The following is a 19,290-nucleotide window of genomic DNA, read 5'->3' on the forward strand; positions in this document are numbered from 1 at the left end:
GTTCGCTCAACGTGCGTGACATAAACGCCGTGCCTTGATCAGTGAGGATTTCTTTCGGAATCCCCACTCGGGAGATTAGACGAAACAGTGCGTCCGCAACACTCTTCGCGGAGATGTTGCGGAGAGCCACTGCCTCCGGATATCGTGTTGCGTAGTTCACGATGACTAACGCAAAACGATGTCCGCGTGCGGATCGCTCTAATGGCCCGATGAGGTCCATCGCAATTCTCTCGAAGGGGACCTGCATTAATGGAAGGGGGCGCAATGGCGCTTTTGGGGCGGCCAGTGGGTTCACCAACTGACATTCAGGGCAAGACGCGCACCACCTGCGCACATTGTCATGAATGCCTGGCCAAAAAAATCGGGTCATTAAGCGATTCAGTGTGGCCGCCTGTCCCAGGTGGCCCGCCATCGGGTTCGAGTGAGCCGCCTGGAAAAGCATTTCCCGGCGGCTCTTTGGTACTAATAACTGGGTTGTATCTACTTTTGTCTGAGTGTCTTGGGTCACTCGATACAACCGATCCTTAATTATGACAAAATAAGGATACGTGACGGGCAATGCGGGTTGGAGAGACTGACCGTCGATAGTGCGGACCTGCTGGAATGCGGTCCGAGAGAATCAGTCTCTCGACCCCGCTCGGTTCCTCTGAAGCTGTTCCCAAGGGTCCCGTATCAGTCTCGCCAAACCTGCACTCGCACCGCCCCGTTCCTAGCCTTGTTTTCCCAAGCGGCATCCGCGCATAACGACCCCAATAACGCCGAAAAGGCGGGCCAATTCGTCCCCAGAATTAGCGGATGCCGGAGGTGGGGGACTAACCGCCACCTCAACACTATGCTTTTTCCCCCTAAACTGTATCGTGACCGGGACAACCGGATATTCCACCACATCCCCGTGCACACACCGCACCTTAACCATGCGGCTTGTATCCAATGCCCCAGGCTGCATCAGGCTTTGATGGATCGAGGTTTGGTTGCATCCTGAATCCACCAAAGCTTGATATGTACCCCCCTTGATACTCACAGGAATTTGGTACTCTCCTGCTTGATCGGGGGTGGCCCGTGGGACGTTCGGGATCCGGATCATTGTTCCGATGTCCATCATCGGACACCGGTCCACAAAATGATCCGGATCACCGCACCGCCAACAGGCCAGCCCAGGCCTGCCCGCCGCCCCTGCGGCGGGGAGTGGGTTGGAAAATGAGCGCGGGGAGGGTGTGAAACCGGAGCCATTGTCGCCACCCGCCCCCAGCGGCCCCGCCCCCCTGGGCGGAGCCCGCGAACTCCCAGACGGTCCTGGGCCCATCCCACCCCGACCTCTGGGGGGAACGCGAGGAGGGCCTGGAGGACGGGACCTGGGGAGAGGGACAGGGCGAGAGGGAGAGACAGAGGGGGAAGAGAGAGAGTGAGAAGTTAGTGAGGGCTCGCCGACCCCCGGGCACGCCACCAGGTGGTCCTCCGCCAGCTGGATGGCCGTCTCCAGCGACGTGGGCCGGTGGCACTGGACCCACTCGGCGGTCTTTCTTGGGAGCCGAGTGATGAATTGCTCCAGCACCACCAGATCGACGATATGGTCCACGTCGCTTCCGCCGGCCAAGAGCCATCTGCGGCACGAGTCCCGGAGCTGTTGGGCCATAGCGAAGGGTCGGCCGGCCTCGCCCCATTCCAGGGAGCGGAACCTCTGGCGGTGTTGCTCCGGGGTCCGACCGACCCGCTGTAGGATGGCCCTCTTGAGATCCTCGTACTTCAGGAGGTTCGCTACCGGCAGATGTTGGGCGGCCGCCTGGGCTTCTCCTGTTAGTAATGGAATGAGGCGCACCGGCCACTGTGCCCGGGGCCAGCCGGAGGCCTCCGCGGTCTTCTGGAAGAGGTCTATGAAGGCCTCCGGATCGTCCTCTGGCCCCATCTTGTGGAGGGGCACGTGGACCGATGCGCTAGCCAGCCCGGCGGCTTCGGCGCGAACCTCCCGATCCATCCAGCTCCGGAACCTCTCGCGGTCCTCTTGCTGGCCGCGGACAATCGCCTCGAAGCGGCGCTCTTGGTCTGCCCGCAGGTCCAGCATTGCCTGATGTTGGTCTTGGTGGAGGACCGCGAGGGAGGTGATGATGTCCGCAAACGGCGAGGCGGAGGGCGTTGTCATGGCGGCGGCGCTGTCCTACTTCCTTCCCGGGTTTCGGCACCAGTGTGATAAAGTTCGTTTGTGTAAGGAAGGAAGAGGACAAGGGGGTCGGTTTGACTGCTGACGCTTCTCTTTACTAGAACAAAAACTCAGTCTCTTCACACGGCTATTGCCAGTGTGTATTTCTCTCAGTCACTTCCGGGTTCCGGTTAAACGTTCCGCTTCCGGGTCAACGTGTCTCACAACTCAATGTCCGTGGGTGTGTGTGTGTGTCGCGTCAGCAGTCCCTCTCTCTCTCCTCGATCTCCGGTTCCACCGATGTTTTATACCCTCTCCGCGCTCATTACTGGAACGAGAGACAGGTGTTATTAATCTGCTTCCAACCCACTCACTTACCGCTCGTCCCGCGGCTCTCTCCCGCTGCAGACCTCGCTGAACCACGCCCCCCTTGCCACACCATTTTTTCAACACAGCCCTTGTTATAAGCTAATCTGTTTTTAGAGATAAAACTCTTTACATTCAGTTTTCATGAACACGCATCCCAGAGAACGATCTTCTCGCTAACCATCTGTTAATTACCCCTAGGTTAATTTTTCACTGGAGTTGTCCTTTAATGAGCTAATCGACTGATGCAACTCATTTGACTTTTATGATCTCATATTGCTCAATTCTGTGTCTATATTTGTTTTTCCCCCTTAGGTCCTGCAGGTGGCGCTGTCAGAGGTGCAGGACCTGACCGGAGACCCTCAAGCGAGTGCCAGCCCACTGCTATGCCTCTCTCAGACTCCCAGCATGCACTTCCTTCAGCCAATCACCGTGCAGGTTCCTCTTCCACCTGGAGTGACTGGTATTGCATCACGTTCGCTTCTTTCTAGGAAACGGTTTAATTGTTAAACTAAGCAGATCTTAATCTTATTAGAGGCTCATTCCTTGCCTGAGATTTATGTTTACAGACATTAGCGGTTTAACTTATTCTAGACATTAGTGCTGTTCAACAAATGAGGAATGTGTAAGCCGCTTCATTTTCAACATTACATCTATTGTTTTAGCATTTCAGACTCAACAAGTTTTGTTTTGTCAAGTGTTGAAAGTGCACTTGTGCTGTCTTTATTTTATATATTTTTTGTAAATGATGCTTTGATATTTTTATTTAATTCAGGGGTTCTCAATTTTGTTGTCAGCTGAGCCCTTGAAGTGCCCCCTTATATTTTAAGTTAATATTTGAATAATTTAACATTACTTTCGCATCTTCACAGTTCACACAGTTCTCTGACTGAAAATAGTTCCCTTGAACCATGTAAAGTAAATGTGGCTTTATTAAGTCAGAAGGTCAAGTCAGTGTTGTTTGGTGTTGAGCTGTGGACAGTTTACACTCTGCAAAAACTAGTATTTTTTTAGTATTTAATATGAGTAGTATGGTAGTGCGCTACTGATGACATACTGAACAAATGCTTTAGACTCATATGTGTGTGTTCAGGACACATGGTGGACTTGTCCCGTTTACACCTGATGCACGGCGACCCCACGGCCCACACCTGGACTGACATCACTGCTCAGGTGTCCCTCTACGTCACACACATCTACGCTGTCTTCTCAATCACACACTTCTCATGGTGAGCAGCAAAGAAGTCTCTTCTGTTCACCAAGGCTGCATTTATTTGATCAAGACTACAGGAAAAATCTAATATTGTAAAATATTATTACAACTGTTCTCTGTTCAAAGCTGTATTTTCAGCATCATTACTCCAGTCTTCAGTGTCACATGATGCTTCAGAAATCATTCTCATATAATGATTTATTATCAATTATTATTGGTTCTTAATAAATTGTACCAATTATAGTACAATCATTAATAATGGTTCTTGATGAATGAATCAATGTTGAAATCAGTTTTTTACAGGATTCTTTGAAATAGAAGTTTCAAAAGAACAGCATTTATTAATTTGTAACATTAGAAATATCACATTTGATCAATTTAATGCATCTTTCCTGAATAAAGGATTATTATTATGAGTTTTAATCTTACTGACCCCAAACTTTTGAATGCTAGTGTATCACATGATCTTCACAAATCATTCTCATATGTTGATTTGATGCTCAAGAAACATTATATATTTCAGTTTTTACTGTATTTTTGATCAAATAAATGCAGCCTTGGTGAGCAGACAAGACCTTTAAAAAATATTTAAACATCTCAATTATTCCAGATTTGTGACCAGTAGTGTAAACGCACAGAGTCATATACAGTGTGTGTGTGTGTGTGTGTGTGTTCAGGTACTGGTTGTGGTACACAACTCACAGGTGTGTTAGTGGGGTTGTCAGGAAGATGTATCAGCGCTTGAAACAGTTCCGGGTTCGATTCCTGGCACTACAGAGAAAAAGTGACCCAGAGCAGGTTTTGCTGCAGTGTCTGCCGTCTGACAAGGTGAGTGTGTGTGTGTGTGTGTGTGTGTGTGTGTGTGTGTGTGTGTGTGTGTGTGTGTGTGTGTGTGTGTGTGTGTGTGTGTGTGTGTGTGTGTGTGTGTGTGTGTGTGTGTGTTGCCATGTGGTTTCTAGGGGTTTCTAAGTAGGCCGTTGCTTACTAATGCCATGGTCACACTTGACTTTGAGTGAGCAAAATTTCTATGCATCATTGTATTTCCTGTCTCCTGCATTCATATGTGTATGAATAGAAGTCAATGTAATGAAAAGTGCAATGTCTCGAGAGTCCGTCTGTGATATTCATTTTCCAGGAAGACAGTCTATGAACTTTTGTATAATTATAGGCTCTAATTTCATTAAAATGATACACTACACTTTTAGCAGTCGTTGTTCTGGTCTCCCTTTAGGCTGAAAACAGGTTGGAGTCTCTGTCGGAGCAGTATGAAGGTCCTCAGCCGTCTGAGTTGTGTATCCTGCTGGAGGGAGAGCAGTTTTTCGCCGGCTTTGAGAGAGGCATTGACATCAGCGCAGGTGGACACACACACACACACACACGTTTACAAGAAACACACCTCAGCCTATAGAGCATGAATAGATGCAAACTATTAAACATATTAAAGTTATCCTGAATGGTGTCCTCAGACCGTCCTGACTGTAAAGATGGCAGACTCGCGTTCACATTTTACTCTCACCTGAAGAACATTAAAGAGGTCCATGTGTGCCCGACCCAGCCTCAGCAGAGCATCGTGAGAGGACAGGTGAGAGGGTTGATCTCTGTCAGATCAGTCCAGTATGTTTGGTTAGCTCCTTCCACTGTGGGATCCAACATAAAGCTTTGCATGTTGACCTCAAATGTGATCTGATTTAATGATGATGTTGTAATAATTATCACTTTTACTTTCTCCCTCCAGGTTTCATTTTACAGGGGTGAAGTGCCTAATGATCTTCCAGAGGAAGTAGCGAGTAAAAGAAAAGGTCACGACAACCAGTGGATGGCGACGCTTCCTCTGCGGATTCCTGTGAGCAATCTCTAAGATCTAACCACAGTGCATAATGCTGTGTGTTGAACAATGCTGTATTTTGTATTATAAGGTACCTCACTCCTAAAGGCCCGTTCACACCAAGGACGATAACTATCGTCTTTTTTCTTTATTGTTTTTTATTGTTTATTTTTATTAAAGAATATCAGAATTACCATAACTATAATGATAACAGCACAGAGAAAAGATATCGTCGAAATCACTTTCAGAGCGATTTTACCCAGGAGATGAACGATACAAACAGCCAATCAGAATCCATCCTGCTTCAAAGAGCTCGAACATAGCAAAAATACAGTAATTAATATATATATATATATATATATATATATATATATATATATATATATATATATATATATATATAGTTTTATCGCCATTAGCGGCCCTTTTAAAAACAGGTAATCGTCCTGGGGTCCTCTTTTAAAATTATTCACAACATAAAATCACACAAAACAATAATCAACACAAATTACAATTACATCCAGAGAGAAGAAGAAGAGAAACACGAAAAGAGAATATATATATACAGTCTTGTTCAAAATAATAGCAGTACAATGTGACTAACCAGAATAATCAAGGTTTTTAGTATATTTTTTATTGCTACGTGGCAAACAAGTTACCAGTAGGTTCAGTAGATTGTCAGAAAACAAATGAGACCCAGCATTCATGATATGCACGCTCTTAAGGCTGTCCAATTGGGCAATTAGTTGAATTAGTTGAAAGGGGTGTGTTCAAAAAAATAGCAGTGTGGCATTCAATCACTGAGGTCATCAATTTTGTGAAGAAACAGGTGTGAATCAGGTGGCCCCTATTTAAGGATGAAGCCAACACTTGTTGAACATGCATTTGAAAGCTGAGGAAAATGGGTCGTTCAAGACATTGTTCAGAAGAACAGCGTACTTTGATTAAAAAGTTGATTAGAGAGGGGAAAACCTATAAAGAGGTGCAAAAAATGATAGGCTGTTCAGCTAAAATGATCTCCAATGCCTTAAAATGGAGAGCAAAACCAGAGAGACGTGGAAGAAACCGGAAGACAACCATCAAAATGGATAGAAGAATAACCAGAATGGCAAAGGCTCAGCCAATGATCACCTCCAGGATGATCAAAGACAGTCTGGAGTTACCTGTAAGTACTGTGACAGTTAGAAGACGTCTGTGTGAAGCTAATCTATTTTCAAGAATCCCCCGCAAAGTCCCTCTGTTAAAAAAAAGGCATGTGCAGAAGAGGTTACAATTTGCCAAAGAACACATCAACTGGCCTAAAGAGAAATGGAGGAACATTTTGTGGACTGATGAGAGTAAAATTGTTCTTTTTGGGTCCAAGGGCCACAGGCAGTTTGTGAGACGACCCCCAAACTCTGAATTCAAGCCACAGTACACAGTGAAGACAGTGAAGCATGGAGGTGCAAGCATCATGATATGGGCATGTTTCTCCTACTATGGTGTTGGGCCTATTTATCGCATACCAGGGATCATGGATCAGTTTGCATATGTTAAAATACTTGAAGAGGTCATGTTGCCCTATGCTGAAGAGGACATGCCCTTGAAACGGTTGTTTCAACAAGACAATGACCCAAAACACACTAGTAAACGGGCAAAGTCTTGGTTCCAAACCAACAAAATTAATGTTATGGAGTGGCCAGCCCAATCTCCAGACCTTAATCCAATTGAGAACTTGTGGGGTGATATCAAAAATGCTGTTTCTGAAGCAAAACCAAGAAATGTGAATGAATTGTGGAATGTTGTTAAAGAATCATGGAGTGGAATAACAGCTGAGAGGTGCCACAAGTTGGTTGACTCCATGCCACACAGATGTCAAGCAGTTTTAAAAAACTGTGGTCATACAACTAAATATTAGTTTAGTGATTCACAGGATTGCTAAATGCCAGGAAAAAAAAATGTTTGTACAAAATAGTTTTGAGTTTGTACAGTCAAAGGTAGACACTGCTATTTTTTTGAACACACCCCTTTCAACTAATTGCCCAATTGGACAGCCTTAAGAGCGTGCATATCATGAATGCTGGGTCTCATTTGTTTTCTGACAATCTACTGAACCTACTGGTAACTTGTTTGCCACGTAGCAATAAAAAATATACTAAAAACCTTGATTATTCTGGTTAGTCACATTGTACTGCTATTATTTTGAACAAGACTGTATATATATATATATATATATATATATATGAAATAGTCCTCTAGTGTGAAGGCTAATATATTTAACATTATAGTTATCTTTTTCGTTATTGTTTGTGGTGTCAATCCCACTGGGAACTAAATCAATCACAGAATGCAATATATTACTTTATATATTATTGTAAATTACAATTTAAAGTAATACACCATGTTTATATATATTATATATATTATACTATTATATCTCTTACAAAAGGAAAATATATTTACCAATATATTACTTGAAATATATTTTAATATATTGTAAATATATGGAATAATATATTGATGGTATTACAAAATATATTATATATTCATGTAATATATTGCAAAATATACAAATGATTGCCGCTTTCAGTATATTGCAATATATTGGAAAATTTAAATATTAAATCCCATATATGTGAATATATTGCCTAATGTATTGCATGATATTTTCCAATATACTGCAAAATATTTTTGTTTCGTAAGGGATACCAATTAAAATACACAAATTGAAGTCCTTTTTAGAATATTGTGTTGTTTGTTTAGCAGACTTGTTAAAGTTAGAGTCTGTTGGAATCATTTGTGAACGTTTGTCAAGTTTTTCGTGTGGGAGAGTTTCTGCCCATTCATTTTTAAAATACCTCACTTATTAGTTTCCCTTTAGGTCAGGATGCAGACGGTATGCAGAACTATCTGCAATATGAGAAATATCTCAAGTTCAGATCACTTATCTGATTCTGAATTTAAACTATGATAGCTAGATGTGATTTATTAATCATATTTTCACACACAGAACGCTGACTGTGATGGGAACATGTCTGGTGAGCTGAACCTGGGCGACCCGGAGAGCGGCTACCTGACGCAGACCAACCTGCTGTCCATCTCCTTACGCATCAACCAGGAGTGGCAGAACATCGGCATCAACCTGGGCATCGGCTACGACCAGCTGGAGCGAATCCGAAACCAACACAGGTGAGCCTCAGGTCAGAGCCAGTGGGGCTTGTGGAAAGAGCCCGCCAGCAGATGGCGCTTGAAATCCACACCTTCAGTCTTTATTTTAGGACAGATTTACTACTGATTTTACAGCAGGTATGCACAGTATTTGAGAAACATTCACTGTTGTCACAGGATGCATTCATTTTATATTTCACAAAGAAATATATATATATATATTATACAATTAATGTATGATAAATTATACATTAATTGTATTATATTTTTATACCCCCCCCACGCCTCATTGACTATTAATGACATTCTATGACTGGAAAGTCTATACAGCAGTATGAGCTCATGAATATTCATGAGCTTTTTCTCTTTTTTGTGGCTTTTTTGCCTTTGAGATAGGATAGTACAGAACTGACAGGAAGCAAAGGGGGACCGATCACAGATATGTTTGCACTGGTATAAAATAACTCATAATCACTGTGGGAAATGCAGTACAGAGAGAGAAAGAGAGGCAGTGTGAAAGTGAGAGACGGAGGAAAGAAATGAGGACGGCAATGCTGAATTTTGAGTGTTTTGTTTTGATCAGTCAGCCATCTGGGACACTGCAGGAGACGGGCCGCATTCACACGCAGGCATGCACACTCAGTTTCTCTGGTCTGTTTTTCTTCACACCCCAGTCTCTCTCAAGTCAACTTTCAAATTCCAGGGTTGTACTTTATTTTAAAGTGTCCTTGTTACACTAGTTTAGTACTGAGAAACATTCATTAAAAACATTTACTTACTCTAGGGTTGGCTTTGGTTTGGTTGCATGTAATTATGCTTAATTGACTGTTATTACTGTGGTAAGTACATGTGTAACAAGGTCAGTGTAGAATAAAGTGTTAGCAATTTCAATAAATGTGTTCTATTAATTATTTTTTAAGGCATATGACATGACATTTATGCCACAATTAATGCCAGTTTTTATGTTATGAATAATTGTATGTCTTTGTTTATTTAGGCTCCTTTTTGATTGAATTTAATTTATTTAGGACACTTTTTATCCACATTTTATCCAGAAATATTTATCATTGCACAGGGTCCCTGCGGGGTCTTAAAAAGTATTACATTTCAAAATCAAAATGTAAGGCCTTAATAAGTATTAAATTCGCGGAAGCATTGCATCTAGGTCTTAAATAATGTTAAACAGGTCTTAATTTTCCTACGTCCATATAACCCTACCTTGAAATGCTCTCGCCTCCCGCAGCGCGTGTGTTTATTCCGTGGTGTTGTAGTTTTTTCGTTCGCTAGTCCAACTATTGTTCGCTTTACTACAACTACAAATGAGACCAGCATGCATCTTACATTGCAGCGAGCCAATCAGCTTGCGTGTTATTGGCACGAGCCTCTATCAGATTGTACTCCACAGACGAATAAAAAGATTTTATTCTTCAGCTGACAGTTCTTCCAGTTCCGCGATCGTGAAAGCAAAGGTGAATCTTTCTTACCATCTTGCATAATGACCAAATAAAAGTATAATATACCCGATTGCACTAAAAAGAGTTAATAACTGATGTAAACTCCAAACTTGAGCTATAAAATAATACATTTACTAATACTTTGTTCAATTTAAATTAATTAATTTGCTGTGCAAGTATTTGAATGATTCTGCATTTCCTTTGAATATTTTTTTTGATTGTGTGATATAGCCTTGGTCTTAAATTTAATTCATAATGATCTTTAAAGGTCTTAGAAAGTCTTAAATTTGACTTGGTGAAATTCCCATCATCTTTAATAGTGATATAAATATAACATTTATATAAAAATAGAAACCATTAAAATACACAATTAAATTAAATGATTAATTATCTATATATATGTGTATGTATGCAGTTTTAATAATTTAATTATGTTAATAAAATTTGGGTTAAAAGTGCTTGTTTATCACTGCAGAAATGCCTTATTTAGGCTAACTCAATTTTATTTTTATTTTATTTATCGCAACATTTAATTATATATGTAATTATTTATTATTATTTACATTTATTGACTTAAATATATAATTATTTAATTTAGTTTATTATATCCATCCATGCTTTAATTGACATGACAGAATTATGTGTATGTTATTATAATGATGAAAATTAGTGGAAAAATTATCCTTATTGTCCTAAATAAATAAGGCACACAATTACTCATAAAAAATGAAACCTAATTAATTGTGGAATAAATGTCATGTCATATGCCTTGAAATAAATAAATACATTTTGTTTCTCATTTATGCTGACATTTTTAGCATTTTAATTTAAACACTTCAGAACTAATTTAATTCTTCATAATTTATATAATTTTGTCTGCTATATCGTTGCTTAATTGAACACATTTATTGAAATTTGTAACACTTTATTTTACATTGACCTTGTTATACATGTACTTTAGTAATTAACAAATAATATTTTGAAATAGTTTGGTTACAAGAATAGTTTTGTTGCATTGCATTAATGATCATTTTTATTTGTCATGGTATTAAAAAATGCACAGTGCAAAAATGAATGGTCAAAAATGGGTTTATGCAATTACAATACTATTATATAATTATAATAATTAAAAAAAATCACAATTTAAAAGCAGCATATCAAATACCGCCATGATGTACACACATAATTTTAACTAATTTATTAAGAATGGCACAAAAAATTGTGATTGTAAATAGTAATACAAATAAAATGGCCTGTCCATGTGTTTGTTTTGTCAGGGACAACTTTGGGGCCCAGGTATTGGCGATGCTCTTTCATTGGGCGAGAGGGCAGCAGGGGGCGGGGCCTGGGGCGGTGCAGCGGCTGATGAAAGCGCTGGTGGACAGTGGTAGAAGGGACTTGGCGGAAGAAGTAGAGGACGTAGTGACTCTGGGAAAGAGGAAGTATGAAGAATCACTAAAGCGAGTTGGGCTGGAGACACCAGCTACCTCTGCAGACCCTCAGTCTATCTGACACACACACACACACACACACACTGTGCTGCTCATGCTGAGAGCGGATGTCAGGAACATGACATATTAACTCTCACCAGCAGCCCTGGAGACAAAAACAATGACACACATGGACAAAAAGGACAGTCACTGTGGGTCTCTCTCTCTCTCTCTCTCTCTCTCTCTCTCTCTCTCTCTCTCTCTCTCTCTCTCTCTCTCTCTCTCTCTCTCTCTCTCTCTCCCTCTCCCTCTCCCTCTCTCGTGCCTCTGAAGAGCTCCCTGTCAAGTGCATGGATTTATTCATAGCACCCAAATGTGCCATGATGGACTTTATTCCTGTTATACGTTCAAGAAACAATCAAAATATTTAATGCATGTGGGTGGAGCTTATGTAGCCTTTCAAAAGGCTCATATTTCACCTCAAAATCAAATAACAAATTCATGAAATTAAACTAATATATAAAGAAACAGGCAGAAATTATATTTTGCATAAGGAAAATGAAGCCAGTAATCATTTTGTGACATTTTCCCCACTGATTCTTCCAGATTTTCTCTTTATTTTTAATATTTTCAGTGGCGATGCGCGTTGCTGTACATCATTTTTTAATGTAATACAATATTGCATAATATGTATGTGTATGTATGTCTATATATTTAAATATATTCAAAAATGTTATATGTATATATTAGTGCTGTCAACATTTTTCAAACGTTTTTTCTGTTTTATAGCACTATATATATATATATATATATATATATATATATATATATATATATATATATATATATATATAATAATAATAATAATAATAGATTTTATTTATAATGCACTTTTCATTCCGAAGAATCTCAAAGTGCAACAAGGGGGGGGGGGAGATAACACAAAAAATGAATAAAAAGTAAAAATATAGAATACTACAAACAATCAACCAACACAGAAAACAGAACAGAAACAGAGCTGATGGTGAACAGAAAACAGAGCTGATGGTGAACAGAAACAGAGCTGATGGTGAACAGAAAACAGAGCTGATGGTGAACAGAAACAGAGCTGATGGTGAACAGAAACAGAGCTGATGGTGAACAGAAACAGAGCTGATGGTGAACAGAAACAGAGCTGATGGTGAACAGAAAACAGAGCTGATGGTGAACAGAAACAGAGCTGATGGTGAACAGAAACAGAGCTGATGGTGAACAGAAAACAGAGCTGATGGTGAACAGAAACAGAGCTGATGGTGAACAGAAACAGAGCTGATGGTGAACAGAAAACAGAGCTGATGGTGAACAGAAACAGAGCTGATGGTGAACAGAAACAGAGCTGATGGTGAACAGAAACAGAGCTGATGGTGAACAGAAACAGAGCTGATGGTGAACAGAAACAGAGCTGATGGTGAACAGAAACAGAGCTGATGGTGAACAGAAAACAGAGCTGATGGTGAACAGAAACAGGGCTGATGGTGAACAGAAACAGAGCTGATGGTGAACAGAAACAGAGCTGATGGTGAACAGAAACAGAGCTGATGGTGAACAGAAACAGAGCTGATGGTGAACAGAAACAGAGCTGATGGTGAACAGAAAACAGCTGATGGTGGAAGTCTCTGTTAGCTCCGCAGCACACTGTGGTCCACTCCATGTTTTAAATTTCTCCCAGCGGCAGTGTCCCGATGACATCGCCGAGGCAGGACAGCTGAAGACCAGATGATGGGTCTTCATGACGATTCAAACGATGGGGATCACCGCAGCACCATGCAGGAGGCAGAACATTTTTCCGGGCACTTCTGTGTACACACCGGGGTCGGCGCAGAAGTCCAAGCCGCTCCACGGCCGCAATGCAGGACGGAACAGCGGCGCAGCCGAGAAGCGGAACATCCCAACATCATGCCGGACGCCGGACGCTGATGACGATGGCCCAGATGACGCTAGCCCGGTGCAAACTTCAGCCACCATGCAGCTTAAGCCCAAGGGAGACCACCAGTGAGCAGTCGTGGCGAGAAACATCAAATGTCCTCCAAACCAGAACCAACCAACCGCAGCAATTCAAACATAAACATTAGAGAAGCGGTGGAAAACGGCGAAACGAGGAACAACGTCCTCTCAGTGGCTGCCAGCAATCAGCAACAGTCCCAATTGTAGCTCTGACTGTTAGACTAGTCACAAACATAAGGAAATAAAATAAAATCTAAATCTAATAGTACAGTAACATGATATATATATCATATCTATATATATACATCAATAATTTTATATGGTAACCAGTGCTGTTTTTATGTTAAGAACAAAATAAGAACGTGCTTATTTTGTCATGAAATAATTACAAGAATGCACAAAATAAAACACTTTAAATAAGGTTCATTAGTTAACATGAACTTATAATGAACTGCACTTATAAGGCATTTATTTATCTTTGTTAATTTTAACATTTACTAATACTAATTTAGTTAATGCACTGTGAACTTACATGAACAAACCATGAAGAGCTGTATTTTCATTAACGTTAACGAAGATGAACTAATACAGTAACAAATGAACTGCTCATGGTTAGTTCATGTTAGTTAATACATTAACTGATGCTAACCAATGAAACCTCATTGTAAAGTGTTACCAAAAAAATAGTAATAGTCGAAAAGGAGTTTCTACAATAACACTTCTGTTTTATAAAAATTTAAATAATGAATTAAAGGCAGCATAATCAGATATATTATTGATAATAATAACTGAGATGATAATAATCCAAAAAAATAACACCACATTATTATAGCCTTAGGAACACACACACACACGTAGTGTTTCCATGTTTTATGGGGACTCTCCATAGGCGTAATGGATTTCATACTGTACAAAACCGTATTTTCTATCCCCTTACACTGCCCCTAAACCTACCCAACACAAACACACACACACAGCCCCTAAACCTACCCATCACAGGAAACATTCTGCATTTTTACTTTCTAAAAAAACCCTCATCCTGTATGATTTATAAGATGTTTTCCTGATGGGGACAAAAAAATGTCCCCACAAGGATTTCGGATATTGCCATTTTGTCCCCATAACGTAGTGATTACCCCCCCCCCCCCCACACACACACACACACATTGTGTTTTTGTGAATTGTGGGGACTTTCCATAGGCATATTGGAATTTACAATATCCAATTTTACAATATAGTGTGTGTGTCTGTGTGTGTAAAATAAAACTCAGGTTATGAGTGTTTTCATTTTTTGCACTAATATCATCATTATTATTTAATGCCTCAATATTTGTATGTGTTTGTGTGTACAGATATATATATATATATATGTTTTGCTTTACGTAAGTGAGAACTTTGGGTTTAAAGTGCTCATTTGTCATGATATTAATGCAAAAATCCTAAAAGGACATAAAAACAGGCTTACTCTTTTCTTCATGCAAAATGTAATTTATGCTGTAGTGCAATATGACCCGGACATGTTCATGCAAGTCCTCGTGACATTAATCCTTGCAGAGCATCATGAACATCTGGACAATCTAGACTACATGATAACATCAGTGATGCTCATTCTTCTGGTGGTTTTGGGGTACTGCCTTTTCTGATTTTGGGATCCTTCTATCCCCTTTATTTAACTCAAGGTCACCGTGGCGTCACGGCCATGACGTCAGCACTCGTTTTTCGCCTTCGCCTCAGCAGCAGCAGCAGAGCCCGAGCCGAGGGCGCAGTGACAGACCACCGGTAGGCGGCGTTTCTCCCGTCCTCTCCTCCTCCTCCTCCCGTCGTGTCGTGCTTTACTCCCTCCCTTTCCCCACAGCACACGAACGCGAGTAACACCGGCAGCTTTAACTATCACACTGTCACCGGAGGAGGAACTGCACATGAAGCCATAATAATCCGGAATAACGGGACAAAACAGCAGGATCCGGTATGTAGCGCTCTTCCATAACACCAGCGTCTGTATTATATTCATATTAATATTCGTGTTGCATAGGGAAACGTTGTTGAGATGGAACAGTTATTTATGATTTGGCCGGCCACCGTATTAAAGACTAATTAAGTATGCAGAGAAATAACGGCGATGTGATGCGGTGGTTCGTTTCCCGTTATTTGGCAAAGCGCGATGTGACGCAAACGAGAACGCGCCTCTTTGACAGTTTAGTTAATTCTAACGGGAGTGCTATAGTTAGGGTTCCGCGCGTGCGAACATCTGTTTTTCATCATACAGTGGCGCGCGTTTCATCTGCGTGTTTTTTTTAACGTTAGTAAAAAACGTTAGCTGGCATCGATGCCCGCGGGATTAACGGACCCCACGGACGCGGGAGCGTGGAATCTGATCAGAGGCGTTAAGACGGACTGTATGTCTACAGATCCGCAGCGGATCATCACCAACATCAGGGCGCTGCGGCGCGCGCGCTCTCGATGCGTCGTGCGCGCTCTCGAATCTCAGATTTAAACGGGATTCTCTGCAGCAGAATTATGTCGTCACACGCTAACCTCGTCCACACACTGCAAATATTTCTTCACTGATTTCTTTTCTTCTGTATATTTTGGCAATATGTTTTCCAGTGATGAAAGGTTTGCGTCCTTGGCCTAAAAGCAGCAAACGACCTTTCCACACAAAAAACGAAACAAACAAACAGTGCTGTCTTATCATTAAATTAAACTGGGAATACAGTGTACATGCCATCATGGAGTTCAGTAAAGGATCACTACCGTTACCTATGGTGTTGCATTATTACAGTGTGCTTGAAATGATACGGTCCGATAAAAGCATGGTAAATCCCTGGTACTTTTCTAAACAGCTTAATCTGGTTTGAAATAATTGGGATGTTTGCTCTTTGATGGTTTTATGTATTGACTAATCTTTACCTTTACAATGTGTGTGTGAAGCACAGTCTGGTCTCAGGTGAGCTTTAGTGTAGGTGTGTGAGTCACGGGGCAAAGGTGAGCTCACAGATAACAGCTTTCTTAAGTTGCCCTTCAGCCCTCTGAGGACTTTCCTCTGATATCTCTTCAACATAACAGCTACTTCAATCATTTGACTTATTTTGGTTTTGTATCTTAATATTGTTTTTTTTTTTTTGTGCTGACGGTTATATAATTACAACAGTGCATTGTGTTCAAATACATTTTTAAACCCTTTTTAAATTCTTACTGACTGACAGTGAGAGTTAAACAGAATACAGTCTGATCACACACACACACACACACACACACACACACACACACACACACACACACACACACACACACACACACACACACACACACACGAGAGAGAGAGAGTAATGTACATCAGCTAAGCAGTTACTCAGCTGGAGCCCATGCGCTGATGCTGCGAGTGTGTGATCTTCATCTCTGATCAGATCTCTCTTCACACTCAGTAATCTGTCTGTGCTCTTCAGTCAGTCACTCATCACTGCCGCTCATTTCTGCACTCACTCTCACACTCACACAGTCTCTCAAACTCACTCTCACACTCACACAGTCTCTCAAACTCACTCACTCACTCTCACACTCACACAGTCTCTCAAACTCACTCACTCACTCTCACACTCACACAGTCTCTCAAACTCACTCACTCACTCTCACACTCACACAGTCTCTCAAACTCACTCTCACACTCACACAGTCTCTCAAACTCACTCACTCACTCTCACACTCACACAGTCTCTCAAACTCACTCACTCACTCTCACACTCACACAGTCTCTCAAACTCACTCACTCACTCTCACACTCACACAGTCTCTCAAACTCACTCACTCACTCTCACACTCACACAGTCTCTCAAATTCACTCACTCACTCTCACACTCACACAGTCTCTCAAACTCACTCACTCACTCTCACACTCACACAGTCTCTCAAACTCACTCACTCACTCTCACACTCACACAGTCTCTCTAACTCACTCACACAGTCTCTCAAACTCACTCACTCACTCACACACTCATAGTCTCTCAAACTCACTCGCACACTCACAGAGTCTTTCTAACTCACTCACTCACTCACTCACACACTCACTCTCTCACACACACACTCACACACTCTCTCACTCACTTTCTCACACACTCACTCACACACACACTTATTCACTCACTCGCTCTCACACTCACTCTCTCACACTCTCTCACATGCTCACAGACTCACTCTCACACTCACTCACTTTCTCACACACTCACTCACACACACACACACTCACTCACTCACTCACACACACACTCACTCTCTCACATACTCTCACTCACACACTCACTCACTCACACACACCCCCACACATACACTCACACACTCTCTCACACACTCACTCACACGCTCACTCTCTCACACGCTCACTCTCTCACACGCTCTCTCTCACACGCTCACTCTCTCTCTCTCACTCACTCACTCACTTACACACTCACTCTCTCACATACTCACTCACACACACACACACTCACTCACTTACACACATATTAACACTCACTCACTCACTCACTCACATGCTCACTCTCTCACACACTCTATCACACGCTCACTCTCTTACACACTCACTTACATGCTCACTCTCTCACACACTCACTCTCTCACATACTCACTCACACACACACTCACTCACTTACACACATATACACACTTCACTCACTCTCTCACACACTCACTCACACACTCACTCTCTCACATACTCACTCACACACACACACTCACTCACTTACACACATATACACACTCACTCACTCACTCACATGATCACTCTCACACACTCACTCACACGCTCACTCTCACTCACACACTATCACATGCTCACTCTCTCACTCACTCACACGCTCACTCACTCACTCACTCACTCACTCACTCACTCACTCACTCACTCACTCACTCACTCACTCACTCCCTCACTCACTCACTCACTCACTCACTCTCTCACACACGCTCACTCTCTTACACACTCACTCACACACTCACTCACTCACACGCTCACTCTCTCACACACTCACACACACACTCACTCTCTCACATACTCACTCACACACACTCACTCACTTACACACACATACACACTCACTCACATGCTCACTCTCTCACTCACTCACTCACATGCTCACTCTCTCACATACTCACTCACACACTCACCCACACGCTCACTCTCTCACACACACTCACTCTCTCACATACTCACTCACACACACACTCACTTACAGACACATACACACTCACTCACATGCTCACTCTCTCACACACTCACACCCTCACTCTCTCACACACTCACTCTCTCACACACTCACTCACACGCTCACTCTCTCACACACTCACTCACTCTTACACACTCACTCACACGCTCACTCTCTCACACACTCACTCTCTCACACACTAACTCACTCACACACACGCTCACTCTCTCACACTCACTCACACGCTCACTTTCTCATTCACTCAAACGCTCACTCTCTCATTAACTCACTCTCTCACATACTCATACACACTCATTCACTCACAAACACATACACACTCACTCACACGCTTACTCTCTCACACAGTCACTCACTCACACGCTCACTCTCTCACACACTCATTTACTCACTCACACACTCACTCACACACACACTCACTCACTCTCACACACTCACTCACACACACTCACTCACTCACTCACTCACACACTCACTCACTCACTCTCACACACTCACTCACTCACTCACTCACACACTCTCTCACAC

General features: G+C 42.0%; 2 protein-coding genes and 1 long non-coding RNA gene across 4 annotated transcripts in view; 2 read left to right on the forward strand and 1 right to left on the reverse strand.

Annotated features, from left to right (window-relative positions):
- The window catches only part of pidd1 (p53-induced death domain protein 1), a 32,012-nt gene extending 19,703 nt beyond the window's left edge, over positions 1–12,309 (forward strand). Inside the window, exons 8-15 of one of the 2 annotated variants that reach the window (XM_067435826.1) lie at positions 2,816–2,963; positions 3,594–3,729; positions 4,391–4,541; positions 4,945–5,068; positions 5,180–5,295; positions 5,449–5,556; positions 8,528–8,706; positions 11,417–12,309. In XM_067435826.1, coding sequence (XP_067291927.1) covers positions 2,816–2,963; positions 3,594–3,729; positions 4,391–4,541; positions 4,945–5,068; positions 5,180–5,295; positions 5,449–5,556; positions 8,528–8,706; positions 11,417–11,651 — 1,197 coding nt within the window. In that variant the 3' untranslated portion in view covers positions 11,652–12,309. The remainder of the gene's footprint in view (positions 1–2,815; positions 2,964–3,593; positions 3,730–4,390; positions 4,542–4,944; positions 5,069–5,179; positions 5,296–5,448; positions 5,557–8,527; positions 8,707–11,416) is intronic. The other variant, XM_067435825.1, reaches the window with a different exon arrangement.
- The window catches only part of LOC137064477 (uncharacterized), a 118,318-nt gene continuing 110,468 nt past the window's right edge, over positions 11,441–19,290 (reverse strand). Inside the window, exon 3 of the long non-coding RNA XR_010901550.1 lies at positions 11,441–11,567. This is a non-coding gene — a long non-coding RNA (uncharacterized lncRNA). The remainder of the gene's footprint in view (positions 11,568–19,290) is intronic.
- Positions 15,029–19,290, forward strand: part of slc25a22a (solute carrier family 25 member 22a) — a 38,153-nt gene continuing 33,891 nt past the window's right edge. Inside the window, exon 1 of the mRNA XM_067435832.1 lies at positions 15,029–15,518. The gene's annotated coding sequence lies outside the window, so the exon portion shown is untranslated. The remainder of the gene's footprint in view (positions 15,519–19,290) is intronic.

The sequence above is a fragment of the Pseudorasbora parva genome, chromosome 25, assembly GCF_024679245.1.
Source record: "Pseudorasbora parva isolate DD20220531a chromosome 25, ASM2467924v1, whole genome shotgun sequence".
In the NCBI taxonomy this organism is placed as follows: Eukaryota; Metazoa; Chordata; class Actinopteri; order Cypriniformes; family Gobionidae; genus Pseudorasbora; species Pseudorasbora parva.